The sequence below is a fragment of the Oncorhynchus mykiss genome, chromosome 17 (assembly GCF_013265735.2).
Source record: "Oncorhynchus mykiss isolate Arlee chromosome 17, USDA_OmykA_1.1, whole genome shotgun sequence".
In the NCBI taxonomy this organism is placed as follows: Eukaryota; Metazoa; Chordata; class Actinopteri; order Salmoniformes; family Salmonidae; genus Oncorhynchus; species Oncorhynchus mykiss.
This window is the reverse complement of record NC_048581.1, coordinates 19333495-19353703: the sequence shown is the minus strand read 5'-3', so window position 1 is coordinate 19353703 and position 20209 is coordinate 19333495. Positions and strand designations below refer to the sequence as shown.

The 20209-nt window shown below is 43.1% G+C and overlaps 3 protein-coding genes across 4 annotated transcripts; 2 read left to right on the top strand and 1 right to left on the bottom strand.

Moving 5' to 3' along the window:
• Positions 1 to 2914: 2914 nt before the first annotated feature.
• Positions 2915 to 10105, top strand: LOC110485544 (4-aminobutyrate aminotransferase, mitochondrial-like). Of its 2 annotated transcripts, none has more exons than XM_036949230.1 (16): positions 2915 to 3072; positions 3254 to 3344; positions 4399 to 4493; positions 4929 to 4958; positions 5204 to 5549; positions 5686 to 5735; positions 5821 to 5901; positions 6152 to 6244; positions 6339 to 6401; positions 6499 to 6562; positions 7306 to 7454; positions 7643 to 7780; positions 8125 to 8292; positions 8508 to 8654; positions 8797 to 8908; positions 9454 to 10105. In XM_036949230.1, exons 5-16 carry the CDS (start codon positions 5510 to 5512, stop codon positions 9573 to 9575), a joined length of 1227 nt encoding a protein of 408 aa, XP_036805125.1. In that variant the 5' UTR covers positions 2915 to 3072; positions 3254 to 3344; positions 4399 to 4493; positions 4929 to 4958; positions 5204 to 5509; the 3' UTR covers positions 9576 to 10105. The 2 variants fall into 2 exon arrangements, with proteins under 2 accessions (XP_036805125.1, XP_036805124.1); XM_036949229.1 differs by having other exon boundaries at positions 2917 to 3072; positions 5432 to 5549.
• On the bottom strand, positions 10106 to 11620 carry LOC110485533 (transmembrane protein 186). Its single transcript, XM_021556630.2, has 2 exons — positions 11468 to 11620; positions 10106 to 11198 (listed from the first exon to the last, which is right to left on the bottom strand). Exons 1-2 carry the CDS (start codon positions 11468 to 11470, stop codon positions 10503 to 10505), a joined length of 699 nt encoding a protein of 232 aa, XP_021412305.2. The 5' UTR covers positions 11471 to 11620; the 3' UTR covers positions 10106 to 10502.
• On the top strand, positions 11196 to 19372 carry LOC110485530 (glycerophosphodiester phosphodiesterase 1-like). Its single transcript, XM_021556626.2, has 7 exons — positions 11196 to 11370; positions 11912 to 12426; positions 12589 to 12764; positions 12965 to 13070; positions 13801 to 13893; positions 14156 to 14367; positions 18553 to 19372. Exons 2-7 carry the CDS (start codon positions 12160 to 12162, stop codon positions 18698 to 18700), a joined length of 1002 nt encoding a protein of 333 aa, XP_021412301.2. The 5' UTR covers positions 11196 to 11370; positions 11912 to 12159; the 3' UTR covers positions 18701 to 19372.
• The last annotated feature ends 837 nt before the right edge of the window (positions 19373 to 20209 follow it).

The following is a 20209-nucleotide window of genomic DNA, read 5'->3' as shown; positions in this document are numbered from 1 at the left end:
TTTACATACACTTAGGTTGGAGTCATTAAAATTTGTTTTTCAGCCACTCCACAAATTTCTTGTTGTTTTGGAAAGTCGGTTAGGACATCTACTTTGTGCATGACAAGTCATTTTTCCAGCAATTGTTTACAGAGATTATTTCACTTATAATTCACTGTATCACAATTCCAGTGGGTCAGAAGTTTACATACACTAAGTTGACTGTGTCTTTGAACAGCTTGGAAAATTCCAGAAAATAATTCCATGGTTTTAGAAGCTTCTGATAGGCTAATTGACATAATTTGAGTCAATTGGAGGTGTACCTGTGGATGTATTTCAAGGCCTACCTTCAAATTCGGTGCCTCTTTGCTTGACATCATGGGAAAATCAAAAGAAATCAGCCAAGACCTCAGAAAAATAATTGTAGACCTCCACAAGTCTGCTTCATCCTTGGGAGCAATTTCCAAATGCCTGAAGGTACCACATTCATCTGTACAAACAATAGTATGCAAGTATAAACACCATGGGACCACGCAGCTGTCATAGCGCTCAGGAAGGAGACTCGTTCTCCTAGAGATTAATGTACTTTGGTGTGAAAAGTGAAAATCAATCCCAGAACAACAGCAAAGGACCTTGTGAAGATGCCGGAGGAAACGGGTACAAAAGTATCTATATCCACAGTAAAACGAGTCCTATATCGACATGACCTGAAAGGCCGCTCAGCAAGGAAGAAGCCACTACTCCAAAACCACCATAAAAAAACTGACTACGGTTTGCAACTGCACATGGGGACAAAGATCATACTTTCTGGAGAAATGTCCTCTGGTCTGATGAAACAAAAATAGAACTGTTTGGCCATAATGACCATCGTTATGTTTGGAGGAAAAAGGGGAACACCATCCCAGGGGGAACACCATCCCAACTGTGAAGCACGGGGGTAACAGCATCATGTTGTGGTGTTGCTTTGCTGCAGGAGGGACTGGTGCACTTCACAAAATAGATGGCATCACGAGGGAGGAAAATGATGTGGATATATTGTGGCAACATCTCAAGACATCAGTCAGGAAGTTAAAGCTTGGTCGCAAATGGGTCTTCCAAATGGACAATGACCCCAAGCATACTTCCAAAGTTGTGGAAAAATGGCTTAAGGACAACAAAGTCAAGGAATTGGAGGAATTCAGCAGAACTGAAAAAGCGTGGGCGAGCAAGGAGGCCTACAAACCTGACCCCGTTACACCAGCTCTGTCAGGAGGAATGGGTCAAAATTCACTTATTGTGGGAAGCTTGTGGAAGGCTACCCAAAACGTTTGACTCAAGTTATCAATTTAAAGGCAATGCTACCAAATACTAATTGAGTGTATGTAAAATACATAAAAGCTGAAATAAATAATTTGCTCTACTATTATTCTGACATTTCACATTCTTAAAATAAAGTGGTGATCCTAACTGACCTAAGACAGGGGATTTTTACTAGGATTAAATGTCAGGATTGTGAAAAAACTGAGTTGAAATGTATTTGGCTACGGTGTATGTAAACCTCCGACTTCAACTGTATTTATGCTGTAAATGTTGCAAAGATTTTGATCTTGTAATTATGTAATTGCAATACAATATGTATATGTTTGGAAAAGCAGTATTTAAAAACCTGTCCTCTGTATGCAATGCTGATTTTTTTTAAAACATGTTGACAAATGTGTTTTATCAACGCTTTTGTATTCCAAGAGATGTAATGGGAATGCTGCCTATGTTAAACTGGACCAGAATGTAGTGCACATAAAGGCCAAGAGATGTAATGGGAATGCTGCCTATGTTAAACTGTACCAGAATGTAGTGCACATAAAGGCCAAGAGATGTAATGGGAATGCTGCCTATGTTAAACTGTACCAGAATGTAGTGCACATAAAGGCCAAGAGATGTAATGGGAATGCTGCCTATGTTAAACTGTACCAGAATGTAGTGCACATAAAGGCCAAGAGATGTAATGGGAATGCTGCCTATGTTAAACTGTACCAGAATGTAGTGCACATAAAGGCCAAGAGATGTAATGGGAATGCTACCTATGTTAAACTGTACCAGAATGTAGTGCACATAAAGGCCAAGAGATGTAATGGGAATGCTACCTATGTTAAACTGGACCAGAATGTAGTGCACATAAAGGCCAAGAGATGTAATGGGAATGCTACCTATGTTAAACTGTACCAGAATGTAGTGCACATAAAGGCCAAGAGATGTAATGGGAATGCTACCTATGTTAAACTGGACCAGAATGTAGTGCACATAAAGGCCAAGAGATGTAATGGGAATGCTGCCTATGTTAAACTGTACCAGAATGTAGTGCACATAAAGGCCAAGAGATGTAATGGGAATGCTACCTATGTTAAACTGGACCAGAATGTAGTGCACATAAAGGCCAAGAGATGTAATGGGAATGCTGCCTATGTTAAACTGGACCAGAATGTAGTGCACATAAAGGCCAAGAGATGTAATGGGAATGCTACCTATGTTAAACTGGACCAGAATGTAGTGCACATAAAGGCCAAGAGATGTAATGGGAATGCTACCTATGTTAAACTGGACCAGAATGTAGTGCACATAAAGGCTTTAGCCAGGAAGGCTTTAATAAAGAGAAGTTAGTCACAGTTACATCTCAATGTTTTCATGCCAGAATAATAATCCAAAGGAATCATGTTAACCTGTCGTTCCAAAGTCTACCAATGCTTAACGTTTGACCTTTTGGAGAACTGGACATTTCAGGATGTAAGAATCTTGACCTCAGCAATGAATGAATACATGAAACGCACCCTGACCTGTCATAGAAGTCCTCTTACAAAACTGAGTTAATCTAAAACCAACCTATTTTGATCCATCCTGTATCTGCAATTATTACTGTCATGACCTGAGCCTTTAGTCTCCCGGAGAGCAGTCTAGTCAATGATAGTGGTGTGTGGTATACCGGACGATTCCGCACTGCCCCCCACCTCCACACCCGCTTCTCTAAATGGCTGTGGTTGAGATATAAAAGACTGTTGTGGAGTAAGGACGATGGCATACAGTCTTGTGGTTCCACCTGCATCACATTTTCACACTTCCACAGTGAGTGTTTCCTTTACATGTTAAACTACTGCGCAGTCAACCAGCATCATTTGATATGAATATTCTATTTTGAAGAGTTAACTGTATGTGTGATAACCTATTTTTTATTGGTATTTATGTGCAGAGTGTCAAGAAAAGATGAAAATCAACCTTTTTTTTGCATTCTTCTTTCTTGCTACAGCTACAGCGGTAGCTGAGGAGCATGGCCTCCGGTATTCTGAGCCGCCATCTTGCTTCCTCTCTGAGACCCAGCCGTGGGTTGTCTGCTTCAGGTAAGAGGAGAGAAACTTCTATATGGCGTACCATAGTAGATCTATCAAAATGGATGAATGCTACAACCATGTCTCTGTCACTAACAAATACAGTCGTGGGTGGTAAGTCTACAATTTACTCGAAAGGCGAGGCACTCTGGGAAATATTTCAATAAGGCTTTACGCGAAGCAGTGTGTTAATTTAACACTGTTCCTGTGTGTATATGGGTCCACAGACTCCACAGTGCTGATTTAACACTGTTCCTGTGTGTATATGGGTCCACAGACTCCACAGTGCTGATTTAACACTGTTCCTGTGTGTATATGGGTCCACAGACTCCACACTTTCAGTGCTGATTTAACACTGTGTTTTTGTTTGTTTTTTACACTGGAGAATTTGCTGTTTAGTGATAGGTAATGCTGGCTTCTCACATGCTATTTATAGAAAGATATTACCATAATGTTGAATATGTACTAACTAATAAGTTGAACACAATGACAATTGGAAGAAAGGAGATTGTGGAATGTCTTGTGAGTTTCTGAATGCATCGCTACATTGTGTTATTATCGCTACATTTTATCACCCGGTGGCAGGAGAACTTTTCTGCAACGCAGGACATTTTAAACTTGTGTATTTGAGGTTTTAAAAAGGCTTCTGAAGTTTGTCATTTCCACTTTGAAAATGTCAGACTTGATTTTCGCTTACGAAAAATGTTTCAAAAATGTCCATGAATTATCCTGTTACTGCAGGATTAATTTCCTGCAGTGGCATACTGGCTCAAATGAAGATCCTACATCTGTACTTTCTGTCAGTCAAACAAGCATCATGTCTTTGAGCCATACTGGCCATTCAACTTCCCAGAACAAGACACAACTGGAAAACACAGTTGATCATTAATTCCCACCTCTGTGCACTCCTCTTGATCCCACTCATTACAGATTAATATCTAGCTTCCTCGTGAGGTATTTGTGATTTGCCGTACTGTAACTTCCTACTAATTGGATGTGTTTTTGGCGTTGGCACAAAACTTAAGAACTCAAATAACCCATAGAATCTCGTTCCCATTTTCCATAGGACACCGCCATCAACAAACAACCGCTAAAAGAGTTGAGGAAGTTGAGTTTGATGGTCCTTGTATGAAGACGGAGGTTCCAGGTCCCAGATCTAAGGTAACTCAATAGATCAACGCCCGACCATATCACACCTAGGACCAGACCTACTAAGTTTATCACACTTTTGCAACGGCAAGAAAAATGACACTATTAAAGACAGTTTTACGGGATTGTGTTTCATTCTCGTATGGAAAAAAACATGTGCAAAAAAATGCTTAGTAAATCTGTCCCTCACTGCAATGTGCCAACTGTCTAACGGTATTGTTGTCTGTTAGTTCGGGTAGCAGGGATGGTAAGGGGAACAACATATTTTTTAACAATTTAAAACGGTCTATGAATGTTTGTGAAATATCTTGTGACTATTAACATTGGCCAGGCCAAAGCTCTCAGGGATCAATCAATTACACATCATTCAAAGCACTTTCAATTCAGGCCATGGTTGTTTCTTAAGTACTGGTAGTATCCATTCATCTCCACTGTTGTTCTCCACAGATCCTAGCACAACAACTGGAGAGTATTCAGGTAAGAAATACACATAACCCACTCAGATGTATATGATATAATATGAAGGAAATGTCATGTCACTGCTGAAGGACAAAAAGAGAGGCGGTGAAGAGAAATGTCCACATCGAGAAAAAAGTGTCTTATTCTCCTTGACGTCCTCTGTCCACAAGTCATATCACATCGGATTTGTACGATGCGTCATGTGTAACGGCACCAGTAGCCTCTTCTCTGTCCCTCTTGAACATCTCTGTCCCCCTCTACAGAGTGTTGTCCAGGTGAACATCTCTGTCCCCCTCTACAGAGTGTTGTCCAGGTGAACATCTCTGTCCCCCTCTACAGAGTGTTGTCCAGGTGAACATCTCTGTCCCCCTCTACAGAGTGTTGTCCAGGTGAACATCTCTGTCCCCCTCTACAGAGTGTTGTCCAGGTGAACATCTCTGTCCCCCTCTACAGAGTGTTGTCCAGGTGAACATCTCTGTCCCCCTCTACAGAGTGTTGTCCAGGTGAACTTCTTCTGTGACTATGAGGAGAGTAAAGGCAACTACTTGGTGGACGTGGATGGGAACCGCATGCTGGATGTCTACACCCAGATCGCATCCATACCCATAGGTGGGTATTCTATAGGACCCAGAGTTGTTCCTGGTCAGGTCACGTGGCCAGGAAAAACTCTTGGCCACAAGGATGAGTCAAAGCACTGAAAGACCCAAAGAATTCAAGTGTACGTTTTTCTCTCTGTGATTTCCAGGATACAATCACCCGGCACTCACAAAAGTCATGACGGATCCAAAAAATATGGTAAGCAGCAAGGTTGATCTTGAGAATTGAAAGACATTCGATTTGCCATTGATAATGTGTTACTATTTTCTACAATCTGTGTCAGGGAACGTTTGTCAACCGACCAGCTCTTGGGATGATGCCACCAGAGCAATTCTCTGAGAAGCTTGTCAACGGCCTGATGGCAGTAAGTTTGATTTCAAATACACCTCGGAATATAACACCACAGCCTAACACTATTACTAACCATGCATACATTTTCAAGACATATTGTGACACAGAGGACCACATTGGAAATAAGTGTTCCGTGATACTGTATTGTGTTATCCCCTGGACTTTGTACTTTATTAACGGATTCAAACCCAAGAATGAATGGAATGAAATCAAATAACTAAAGCTCTTACATGACTGGTGCACTTCCTCCATTTTTCCACTAGGTGGCACCCAAGGGCTTCAGTCGGGTCCAGACCATGGCCTGTGGATCCTGCTCCAATGAGAACGCCTACAAAGCCATCTTCATCTGGTACAGAGTAAGGGCAGGACCATGGATAGTAACGCAATTATGAAGTCTATATTAAATATGGGCTGTATATATAGCAGGCTTTTACTCTATGTGTTTCTTAGAACAAGATGAGAGGAACTCCGGAACCAACTCCAGAGGAAGTCAGAACTAGTGTCATCAACCAGGTAGGTAACTCACACTCCCTCACAACTCTCCTGTTTGTCATTTTGTTATATAGGGCCAGCAGTTTCTCAGTCTGGTGTTCTCTCGTTCTTTTTCCAGGTTCCTGGCTGCCCTGACCTGACTCTTCTGTCCTTCATGGGCGGATTTCACGGAAGAACTCTGGGTAAGACTTTAATATGTACTTACATAGTAGTTACTTAGGCTGATACAATCTGACTAGGGTACTGAGTGGGTACACACGGTACTTACATAGTAGTTACTTAGGCTGATACAATCTGACTAGGGTACTGAGTGGGTACACACGGTACTTACATAGTAGTTACTTAGGCTGATACAATCTGACTAGGGTACTGAGTGGGTACACACGGTACTTACATAGTAGTTACTTAGGCTGATACAATCTGACTAGGGTACTGAGTGGGTACACACGGTACTTACATAGTAGTTACTTAGGCTGATACAATCTGACTAGGGTACTGAGTGGGTACACACGGTACTTACATAGTAGTTACTTGGGCTGATACAATCTGACTAGGGTACTGAGTGGGTACACACGGTACTTACATAGTAGTTACTTGGGCTGATACAATCTGACTAGGGTACTGAGTGGGTACACACGGTACTTACATAGTAGTTACTTGGGCTGATACAATCTGACTAGGGTACTGAGTGGGTACACACGGTACTTACATAGTAGTTACTTAGGCTGATACAATCTGACTAGGGTACTGAGTGGGTACACACGGTACTTACATAGTAGTTACTTAGGCTGATACAATCTGACTAGGGTACTGAGTGGGTACACAAGGTACTTCCAACTGGGATGTAGGTAATTGCAATGACAATACATAGGTTTTAGAACCACCTAATATCAAGTCTGAACTCAAGGCTCTTCTATTCTCCCAGGCTGTCTGGCCACCACTCACACCAAGGCCATACAGAAGCTAGACGTGCCGTCTTTTGACTGGCCCATCGCCCCCTTCCCCCAGCTGAGGTACCCCCTGGACCAGTTTGAGAGGGAGAACGCACGGGAGGAGGCACGCTGCCTGGAGGAGGTGAGTCTCTCTCGATATATACAGTATCTCTTCTTCCTAATCTGACCATCCAACTGACTCTCATCCCTTATTCCTCTCATCAATCCATTCCCCTCATCCATCTGAACTATCCTTTCTTTCATTCTCCCCCCTCACCTTCATTCTTGCCTCTATTCCTCTCATCCCTTGTTCAATCCCTCCCATCTCAGGCGGAGGACCTGATAGTGAAGTGGAATCAGAAGGGTCGGCACGTGGCGGGGGTGGTGATCGAGCCAATCCAGGCAGAGGGAGGGGATAACCACGCCTCCTTCGACTTCTACAGGAAGCTCAGGGGAATCACCAAGAAGGTAGAGAAAGGATCCTTACTGGTTAGACAGAGTACAGAGCATCTGGAGGGATATGAATCATGCTGACAATCTAACTGATTTGATACTCTTGATTGTTAGTGAAAATGATCAAATTAGTAGATATTGAGTAGAATTCCTTTAATTGAGACTTGGTATAAGCCACACCTACTAAGGTGTGTTTTATCTAATACTTCTTTAAATACATTGATTGGTAAATAATATGAAGCTATCAAGGTACACTCATCTAGAAATCCGTACTTTACTGTTTAAGTACACTGTAAACAGTATTGTGATTACACAGGTCTTTAGTCATTTCAACCTACTGACCTTTGTGTGTCCGTCAGCATGGCTGTGCCTTCCTAGTGGATGAGGTGCAGACAGGGGGTGGGTCTACGGGGAAATTCTGGGCCCACGAGCACTGGGGATTGGACGACCCCGCTGACATCGTCTCCTTCAGCAAGAAGATGCTGACAGGAGGATACTACCAGAAAGATAGCTTTCAGCCTGACAAGGTAGTGTGTGTGTGTATGTGTGTGTGTGTGTGTGTGTATGTGTGGTACTTTTATATCAACCTTTTTACCTTATTTTCTTTTCTTTCTCTTCTCTTCTTCTCTCCTCTTATTTTCTCCTCCTCTTCTTTCTCTTCTCTCCTCACTTCTTCTCCCATCTCCTCTTCTCATCTCTGCTCTCTGCTTCTTCTCTCCTCTCCTCTTATTTTCTTCTCCAGCCGTTCAGGATCTTCAACACGTGGCTTGGAGACCACACTAAGAACCTGTTGCTGACTGAGGTCATAAAGGTCATCAAGACAGAAAACCTGCTGGACCAGGCCAAGAGGTCAGGCAAGGTCATGCTGGAGGGACTCTACGACCTACAGGTGAGTTAGGGTCAAAGGTTAGGAGTCACTGTTAGGGGAGTGAAGAATGATCACTGTTTGTGTTATGAGTAGAGGGAGAGTGGTCGTTTGTAGTGTGTGTATGTATGAGACAGCATGCATCACCCGCTCCTCTCTCTTCAAGGATAAGTACCCCCACTTGCTCAGTAAAGCGAGGGGCATCGGAACGTTCTGTGCCATCGATGTTAAGGATGAAGACACACGCAACCTCCTCCTCCTCAAGGCCAGGAATAAGGGTAAGACTCTTAGCATGTAGGATGTGATGAATCCTCTAGGCCAGGAATAAGGGTAAGACTCTTAGCATGTAGGATGTGATGAATCCTCCAGGTCAGGAATAAGGGTAAGACTCTTAGCATGTAGGATGTGATGAATCCTCTAGGCCAGGAATAAGGTTAAGACTCTTAGCATGTAGGATGTGATGAATCCTCTAGGCCAGGAATAAGGGTAAGACTCTTAGCATGTAGGATGTGATGAATCCTCTAGGCCAGGAATAAGGGTAAGACTCTTAGCATGTAGGATCTGATGAATCCTCCGGGTCAGGAATAAGGGTAAGACTCTTAGCATGTAGGATGTGATGAATAAACTAAAAGAATAAGACTATCAATTTAGCAAGATTATCAAATGATTCAAGAACATGCAGGACAATATCCAGCATAATATTTACTAGCTTAGTATCAATAAGGTACATCCATATCACTTACATTCAGTAGTACTATCAAGTGAATCGTTGATTCGTTAGTAAAGAATGAATACTATTTATGATGTTGTTTTCTTGTTCCAGGTGTGGTTCTAGGGGGCTGTGGAACCCAGTCTATCCGGTTCCGACCAGCTCTGGTGTTCACGGAACACCATGCTCATCTCTTCCTGGATATCTTTAATGACGCAATCGCTGAGCTCAAGTAGAGTCTACACAGGAATCCAATGTGGCCCTGCTCAAACAGACCCATACTGTCAATCTGCAGTGAAGAGGTTGACACTCCTCCAATCAATCAAATGTATTTACAAAGCCCTTTTAACATCAGCTGATGTCACAAAGTGCTTTTACAGAAATCCAGCCTACAACTCCAAACAGCAAGCAATGCAGATGTAGAAGCACGGTGTCTAGGAAAAACTCCCTAGAAAGGCAGGAACCTAGGAGGAAACCTAGAGAGGAACCAGGCTCTGAGGGGTGGCCAGTCCTCTTCTGGCTGTGCTGGGTGGAGATGAAGGGTATATGGCCAGATGGTTCTTCAAGATCTTCATAGACGACCATCAGGGTATACACTCCTGTATATTATTGTACATTATTTCACTCCAACTCTTTTATGAAAATTATTTCCATAAATGACTGTGGGATGATTGATTGCAATGGACTTTCTGAAGGTCAAATAACTGTAGACATTTTCTGCAGAGTGTTTTGTGTACTGTACCTTAAAATAAACCTGTCAAATATGTTTTGCTTAAATGATCAGGGTGTATTTATTGAAGGCTGTGAGTCTGAGCAGCTGTCCAACACAAAATGTCACTGTTTCTTTAGGTCACACACAGTAGTCAAGAACTGGGACAGAACAGACTGCAGTATATGTAGGTAGGCATCTCTTTAGCTGCTGAATATACAACATTTTAAATGCTCACAACATAAAATACCCTTTTCACACCACTCTGTCAACCCAGACCTAACTGCTGGCTCAGATATTTTCAGCACAGTTCCAGGAACTATAGTGGATGCTTGGCTGGGCTCTCTTCGGCTCAGTACAGCTTGGCTGGGCTCTGTTCGGCTCAGTACAGCCTGGTTTGGCTCTGTTCGGCTCAGTACAGCCTGGTTTGGCTCTGAAAAGCCCTATAAAAACATCAAATCAAAGTCCCAAACACTTTCTCCAAGGCCTGCCTATCCACCACACGTCCCAGTCTAATGGAGAAGTACAGCGTCTCAGAACTACTATATCTCTTCAACCTCAATATAGTCTCCCCTATGGAGTCCCCGGTGTCCCCCAGAGTCATAACGTCCGTCACGGGCAGATACACGTCCTTCCTGCGTCCCCAGAACGTCAGGTGAGACACTTTCAGCGTCGTCTGGGACTCATCCAGGTACATCATACCGACGACGCGTCTCAGGTAGTGACTAGCCGAGAAGAGCATGACGGCGGCGAACGCCGCTATCCCCGTGCTGTAGCTAACCAGTAGGTACGAAGCATCTCCTTGGAAATACATGTAGTAGACGGGCGGGAGTAAGAGCATGGTGATTCCGGTTTGGATCAGTTTGAGTCTGGAGACCGCTCTCAGGAGTTTGATGTGAGGTAAGGAGTAGATGAGGTTGTATTTTGGGGTGGATAAGTCAGAGTATTTGGTGAGAGCAGTGACGTGGGGGGATGGGGGTACTGGGTAGCTGTGTTGGATACTAGGCGTCCATCTTGGGTCCAGTCGGCTGACTACATGGGGTTGTGAGCCACTGATTAGCGACCTTGAGCTGCCTCTCAACACACAGTATCCTCTGCAGTGGGCCAGCACATGGTAGGACAGCCGAGGGAAGAGTGTTGTAGACCTATGCTGTGGGATAGAGACAGAGAGAGGGTAGGGTAGAGGGCAACAGATGGAGACATGAGAAATACAAAAATACTTTGTTTTTGTTTAAAACTACTAACTGTTTAGAGAGCAAGAAGTCATACAACAGAGAACCGATTATTTTGCTGCATCCTCATTCATCCAATTTATTCTAACGGTATTATGTTTTACTCTATTATATATTAGTGGCTATACATACAACTGACAGTCTAATATTGAGTCAAGCGACATTAAGAAATAACTAATTTACCAACCATGTTAGCTGGCTTCTATCTTGAAAAATATGTGACAACTTCTCAGGAATGTATCATTCACGCTGTTAGCCAGATGGCTAGGTCAGACCTTGCACTTTGGCACAGGAAGTAATTTACGCAATGTTCCAAGAGCAATTCCGCCCTCTTGTGGACAGAGCGACATATGGTCAAAATAAAGTATTTGTGCAATAACTTTTATCTCTAATGTTAATAAATGTGAACAATAATAATTTTTGAAAAGCATAATATTTATTGCGCAAGTCTTTTACATTTTATTTTAAACTTTAGGTTCCACAAACCTATTAAAACGAAAAGTGGGAGGTCAAATATGACAGTTATGAGGCAACAATGTTGCTGTTTGATCATGTGAATAGGATGTTGTGAAACTACGCTAACGATTTCAAATGTTGCCACTGAATTATTTTGTGTCTTGCTTCTGCATAGACTGAAGAAGGAATGTCAAGACTATCTTCGGTGGACTCCCGAGTGCCGATCTACCAAAGAAGTGTCACAGTTTGCAGCCAACTTGAACAATATTGAGACGTCTTTCCAAGCTTCGTTGGCCTATTAAGAAATGTTAACTTTATGACAGTGTTAATGCACTGTTGTCTGTCCAACAGCATAGCAGAAGTGTTTTGAACAGTCTACACCGCAGAATTGTGAGTCAGTGACCGTATGGACTCGGCGCAAAAATGCTTCAACTCGGAGACGAAATCGCCCTATTCTCTGTGGTGTTCGCGTTCGTTCTCCTCGGAACACTGAGCCCGATATGGTCCACTGCCCTCACCGCCTGCCTCTATGCCTTTCTGATCATGTTCCGTTTTCCCCAAGTCCCGACCAGCCAGGCGAGACAGGTGCTTCGGCCCGCTAAGAACGCTGCTTCGGGTGGGGTGTCCCTAGTCGCTCACCGGGGTGGAGGGCATGATGCGCCGGAGAATACCATGGCTGCCATCCGGGAGGTGAGTCAGGAAGTCGAGGAGAGAAGTATTTGTTCAACAAGGATTCGTGGTTCTTGAAAGCCACAACATTCTCTCTCGCTCTCTCTCCCCTTACATAGCCTCCAGATGATTATGGCAAACCTTCCTGGTCTCATCTCCCTCTCTCTCTCTCGCTATCTCTAGGCACATAAGAACGGGGCGACCGGCGTAGAGCTGGACTTGGAGTTCACATCAGATGGAGTCCCTATTCTGATGCACGATGAGACTGTAGACCGAACCACCAACGGGTCGGGACCCCTCACACAGCTAAGCTTCTCTGGGCTGTGTAAACTGGACGCTGCCGCTAAGCACCGACTCCGGTGAGTGGGAAGAGAGAGATGGAGTGATACTGTAGGACAACCCCGGTCCTGGAGGTCGCAGTGTGTGCAGGTTTTTGTTCCCAACACTAAAACACATATTCAAATGAATAACTGATCATGGTTTAAATTGTGTTCTGTGCTTATTAGTTAGCTGGGACAGGACCAATGATGGCATGGTATATGTTATGTGGCTCCTACAGTGACAAGTTCCAGGGAGAGAAGGTCCCCACTCTGCAGGAGGCTGTGGAGGAATGCATCAAACTGCAGCTCACCATCTACTTTGATGTCAAAGGTCACCCAGATGAGGTACAGCCAATCAGAAGCCTCAGATAAAGATTTTTGTGACTATACACAGTTTCACACTACTGAGTACTTCTTTGTCTTCTTCTTAAGCCTAAGCTTGATAATTCTCTTGTTTGCTGTTTAACACTTTTAGATCAGTCATGGACCAGCTAGGCCTGTTGAAAGCCTGTGGTTTTAGTCAGTGGCCCACTTCAGTTCAAGAAACTGAGAATTGAGAGCAGTCATCTAACTCGGCGGTTCCCAAACTTTTCCACTCTGGCCGGCCCCTCTTCCATCATTGGGGGAACATCTTTTGCAGTTTTAAAGCTAATTTCCCACAATTCTACACATTGTGTGTTCATGTCATATCTGAGTGACTCATACAATAAGACAATTCTGACAAGTTATAACTATCTCTCTAAGGTCTGCAATGACTAACATGACAAGAGGAACTGATGATGCACTACCCAATTTTTCGAAATTACACCTTGTGCATTCTACTATTACAACATTCAAGAGTAAGTTTAAGGCCCGACTGAGATCCTTTTTTTGGAGGGGGGGGGGGCACCCCCTCTGCTGACCCCTTTGCACGCCCCACAGTTTGGGAACCACTGATCTAACTGACCCCCCCAACAGTTGCTGGCTCACCAGTGGGTCTGAGAGGTACACATACACAAATATACACAGACTCTACAAACAAACAAAGTGTATTAATTACCTTTTCATGTTCTGTTCTTCTCTCCTCCTCTCCCAGGCAGCGGCAGCCCTAAAGGAGATGTATCGGAAACACCCTGTGCTTTACAACACCAGCATCGTCTGTTCCTTTGAGCCCAAAGTCATCTACAGGGTAACTGTGGGCTGTTGGGTTGACAAGAGGATAGTAGTGGGCTGTCTGTCTATATGGGTGCTGGGTTAGATGTGTCTATCTCTCTGTATGAGAGGACTAACTATTGATTTAAGTTTCCATGAAATGGCAGCCATTTTAATTTCAGCTTCACTATGGGAAGAAAATTAGATTACAGATAGACATTTGAAAGATTTGACCTGATAAACTCGTAGTAAAATCCCTTCTCTCTTTCTCTCCATTGCCCTCTAACCCCTGATCCCAGATGCGTCAGGCTGACCCGGAAGTGGTGACGGCGCTGACCCACCGGCCATGGAGCCTTAGTCGGTTGGGTGACGGCACGCCGCGCTTCTCGTCGTTATGGAAACACCACTGTATGCAGGTGCTAGACGTGATACTGGACTGGGCCCACCACCACCTGCTCTGGAACCTCTGTGGCGTCTCTGCCTTCCTGGTGCAGAAGAACTTCATATCACTGTGAGTCACCGCTGTCTATTTAGAGTCCAAAATGGCTCCCTATTCCCTATATCGCGCACTACATTTCAAGTTTTAATGTCACGAGCAGAAGGACAGTGAAAAGCTGTTATCCCAACAATGCAGTTATCAATATCAATGTAGTACTATAAAATACATGAAGGTAGAACAAAAACACACAAGAAATGTAAGTAAGAAGATCACGAGAACGAACGTAAGTGAGCTACAGTTGAAGTCGGAAGTTTACATACACCTTAGCCAAATACATTTATAAAGTCAGTTTTTCACAATTCCAGACATTTAATCCTAGTAAAAATTCCCTGTCTTAGGTCAGTTAGGATCACCACTTTATTTTAAGAATGTGAAATGTCAGAATAATAGTAGAGAGAGTGATTTATTTCAGATTTTATTTCATCACATTCCCAGTGGGTCAGAAGTTTACATACACTTAATTAGTATTTGGTAGCATTGCCTTTAAATTGTTTACCTTGGGTCAAACATTTTGGGTAGCCTTCCACAAGCTTCCCACAATAAGTTGGGTGAATTTTGGCCCATTCCTCCTGACAGAGCTGGTGTAACTGAGTCAGGTTTGTAGGCCTCCTTGCTCGCCCACGCTTTTTCAGTTCTGCCCACAAATTTTCAATAGGATTTAGGTCAGGGCTTTGTGATGGCCACTCCAATACCTTGACTTTGTTGTCCTTAAGCCATTTTGCCACAACTTTGGAAGTATGCTTGGGGTCATTGTCCATTTGGAAGACCCATTTGCGACCAAGCTTTAACTCTTGAGATGTTGCTTCAATATATCCACATAATTTTCCACCTCATGACGCCATCTATTTTGTGAAGTGCACCAGTCCCTCCTGCAGCAAAGCACTCCTACAACATGATGCTGCCACCCCCGTGCTTCACAGTTGGGATGGTGTTCTTCGACTTGCAAGCCTCCCCCTTTTTCCTCCAAACATAACGACGGTCATTATGGCCAAACAGTTCTATTTTTGTGTCATCAGACCAGAGGACTTTTCTCCAGAAAGTACGATCTTTGTCCCCATGTGGAGTTGCAAACCGTAGTCTGGCTTTTTTATGTCAGTTTTGGAGCAGTGGCTTCTTCCTTGCTGAGCGGCCTTTCAGGTTATGTCAATATAGGACTTGTTTTACTGTGGATATAGATACTTTTGTACCTGTTTCCTCCAGCATCTTCACAAGGTCCTTTGCTGTTGTTCTGGGATTGATTTGCACTTTTCGCACCAAAGTACGTTCATCTCTAGGAGACAGAATACGTCTCCTTCATGAGTGGTATGACGGCTGCGTGGTCCCATGGTGTTTATACTTGCGTACTATTGTTTGTACAGATGAACGTGGTACCTTCAGGCATTTGGAAATTGTTCCCAAGGATGAAGCAGACTTGTGGAGGTCTACAATTATTTTCTGGGGTTTTGGCTGATTTCTTTTGATTTTCCCATGATATCAATCAAAGAGGCACTGAGTTTGAAGGTAGGCCTTGAAATACATCCATAGGTACACCTCTAATTGACTCAAATGATGTCAATTAGCCTATCAGAAGCTTCTAAAGCCATGACATCATTTTCTTGAATTTTCCAAGCTGTTTAAAGGCACAGTCAACTTAGTGTATGTAAACTTCTGACCCACTGGAATTGTGATTAAGTGAAATAATCTGTCTGTAAACAATTGTTGGAAAAATTACTTATCATACAGAAAGTAGATGTCCTAACCGACTTGCCAAAACTATAGTTTGTTAACAAGAAATGTGTGGAGTGGTTGAAAAACAAATTTTAATGATTCCAACCTAAGTGTATATAAACTTCCGACCTCAACTGTATATATGGTTAGTTCCAATACCGTATTTACAATGTGCAGGGATACTGGATCTATAGAGGTAGATATGTATAGGGGTAAACATACTATATACAGGGTCAGTACCATATTATAATGTACAGGGATACTGGATCTATAGAGGTAGATATGTATAGGGGTAAACATACTATATACAGGGTCAGTACCATATTATAATGTACAGGGATACTGGATCTATAGAGGTAGATATGTATAGGGGTAAACATACTATATACAGGGTCAGTACCATATTATAATGTACAGGGATACTGGATCTATAGAGGTAGATATGTATAGGGGTAAACATACTATATACAGGGTCAGTACCATATTACAATGTGCAGGGATACTGGATCTATAGAGGTAGATATGTATAGGGGTAAACATACTATATACAGGGTCAGTACCATATTATAATGTACAGGGATACTGGATCTATAGAGGTAGATATGCATAGGGGTAAACATACTATATACAGGGTCAGTACCATATTATAATGTACAGGGATACTGGATCTATAGAGGTAGATATGTATAGGGGTAAACATACTATATACAGGGTCAGTACCATATTATAATGTACAGGGATACTGGATCTATAGAGGTAGATATGTATAGGGGTAAACATACTATATACAGGGTCAGTACCATATTATAATGTACAGGGATACTGGATCTATAGAGGTAGATATGTATAGGGGTAAACATACTATATACAGGGTCAGTACCATATTATAATGTACAGGGATACTGGATCTATAGAGGTAGATATGCATAGGGGTAAGGTGACTAGGTATCAGGATATATGATAAACAGAGTAGCAGCAGAGTATATGATGTATGTGTGTGTGAAGTCAAAATAAGTGTGTGTGAGCAAATGGAGTGTGTGTGTTGGAGTGTGAGTGAGTAGAGTCCTGTGAGTGTGCATAAAGACAGTGCAAAAAAATATAAACATTCAAGAGTCAACTCAGATTGTCTGTGTTGCCATTTTTTTTAGCTACTTAGCAGTGTTATGGCTTGGGGATAGAAGCTGTTCAGGTGTCAGACTTGATGCACCGGTACAACTTGCCGTGCGGAAGAAGAGAGAACAGTCTATGGCTTGGATAGCTGGAGTCTTTAATGATTTTCTGGGTCTTTATTTTTTTGTACATTATTTTTTACAATATAAAACACACACATACAAACGACAACATCAACTACATCACACCTGCCCAGACCCACCTGCTCACACACCCATCTCCAGCGCCCGCATCGCTCTCCGCCACATGGCCTCAAACTGAACCATTTTGTTTCTCTCTGTCACCTCACGTACTTTCAACATTTAGATAATAAAGCATTTGACCTTTCCATAGGGTTAACAACAGAGGATTAGTTGACTTCCTGTTTTTAAAGTATACGTTATTTTTCAATATAATTGATGAGGCCGTCCTTTCACACTGCCTGATATAGAGGTCCTGGATGGCAGGGAGCTCATCCCCAGTGATGTACTGGGCTGTCCACACCAACCTCTGTAGCACCATGCGATTGAGGGCGGTGTAGTTGCCATACCAAGCAGTGATGTACTGGGCTGTCCACACCAACCTCTGTAGCACCATGCGATTGAGGGCGGTGTAGTTGCCATACCAAGCAGTGATGCAACAAGTCAAGATGGTGCAGCTGTAATAGTTTCAACCTTCTGAGGGGGTTATGTCCATTCCCTATGTAGTGCACTACTTTAGACCTCTATATGATGACATGATTCTGCTTGAAGGAGTGATGTATCTTCTGATGAAACAAAAGATTTGCTGCTCTAGCCCTTATGTACTGTTGCTTTGTTGTTACTACACACCACAACGGTTACCCACATCGTTATCTGTTTGAAGTGTACACACCCTCAATAACCACTGTTATAGGGATACTTTGGGATTTTATCTAGCATGCTAGCAGATACCCATAGACTCCCAGTCATTGTGCTAACGCTAGTTAGCATTGGCTCACAAAACTACATCTAACTTCCTTCATACTGGACACAGAGACATAACAATGGTATCCATGAGTTCATTTTGGGGGTGGTGGCGGCACCGTAATTGTGGAGGATGGGCACGTGGTAATGGCTGGAGTGGAAAGGTATCAACAACATCAAACCCGTTGTTTCCATGTGTTTGATGTCATTACATTCGCTCAGTTCCAGCCATTCTGATGATGCCGTCCTGCCCTGAGGTCATCTGATTCTGGGGAAGTAGATAAAGGGCTAAAATCACGAAGTCTCCCTTTATTACACATCTCATTTTACATCACATGTATTGATTTGATTGGCCATTGATTCCTTATTGACTTTCTCTTCTCTCTTCCATCCCCAGGGACTATGTCCAGTACTGGGCTCAGAGAGGGGTTGAGGTGGTGGGCTGGACAGTCAACACAGCTGAGGAGAAACAATACTACCAGGAGATACTCAACATCAACTACATCACTGACAGCCTACTGGAGAACTGTGATCCTCACTACTGAACAGACATCACACACACAGAAACCTGCACAAAACACACACACACACACTGAAGCGAGTTAAAATCCCATATTGGACACATACGGCTTTAACCCTGTGTTACTTATCTTACTGTGTATTGTATGCCCAAGACACACGATACAAATATTCAGTCCAGTACAGAGCCTTTAACTTACAGGGCGACTTCATTTAGTGAACAACAGGGCGACTTCATTTAGTGAACAACATGTCTCCATGTTCACCTATGTACTGTGATAACCAACTCAGGAGTGTACCTACTGCACAGTTACATTTTAGTCATTTAGACACTTTTATCTAGGGAGATTTACACTAGTGAGTGCATACATTTTCATAATGGTCCCCCGTGGGAATTGAACCCACAAACCCTGGTGTTGCAAGCCACCATGCTCTACCAACTGAGCCACACGGGACCACAGCTCATACATATGTCATATTTTGAATCTATGACCATTCCCATTGTCAAGGATCTGTGTAAATATGAACACTTCATACTCACACAGTGCAATAATGTGCTTTTCTGAAGGGATAGTCTTAACTGGAATAAGGAAAAGTCTGTGGGCATCCAACCAGCTTCCAATGAAATACTAACCTAATGCATTAACTTGAATGAAATAATCTTATAGGAATGGAAAAATAAACAAGTATGGATGAAGTCTATTTGTTCAGCTTCTCTCTCTGTCCTTATGCAGTGTCTACGATATGGTTTCAACCCTCTGCCACAGGCTTTCCCCTCACCTCTTAAAACAACATAAGCAAAGTCTGAAGCCGAGGCTACTACCAGTGTTCAATGACTGGACATTGGTCAGCAGTCTCTAAGGTGCAAGGTTGATTACCTGGTGGGAGCCCGGCTAGTAACAGTGAGTAAAGTTCAGGGCAGGGTACTGGGCGGAGGCCGGCTAGTGGTTTCAGTCTCTCGGTCACAGCTTTGACGTGCCTGTAGTGTCTCTGCCTTCTCAAAGGTAGGGGGGTGAACAGACCCTGGCTCGGGTGGCTGAGGTCCTTGATGATAGGAGGCAGGATTAGGGTTAGTCCCATACATTGACCTATATAGAGTAGATGTGTCTGAGTGTAGGAGGCAGGGTGAAGCCTAGGTAGACTAGTATTACCTTGGTTAAGCCTGTCTGAGCCTCCTCTCGTCACCGGCGAGCTTCAGTTACCAAACATGTCTTGCCCGTCTTACATATGCCCGTCTCCCAGTATGTATGTTGAACATAGGCTCTTCCACAACAAGCAAAATGCATGCCTTATGCAAATATATTTTTAATTGAACTATGCAAGTCAGTTAAGAGCAAATTCTTATTTACAATGATGGCCTACCCCAGCCAATGCTTGGCCAACTGTGTGCCACCCTATGGGACTCCCAACCACAGCCAGATGTGATACAGACTGGAATCAAACCAGGAACTGTAGTGACGTCTCTTGCACTGAGATGCAGTGCCTTAGGCTCCCTATGCTAAAAAGCCTAAGGCTGTGTTTGCATAAAGACTCGT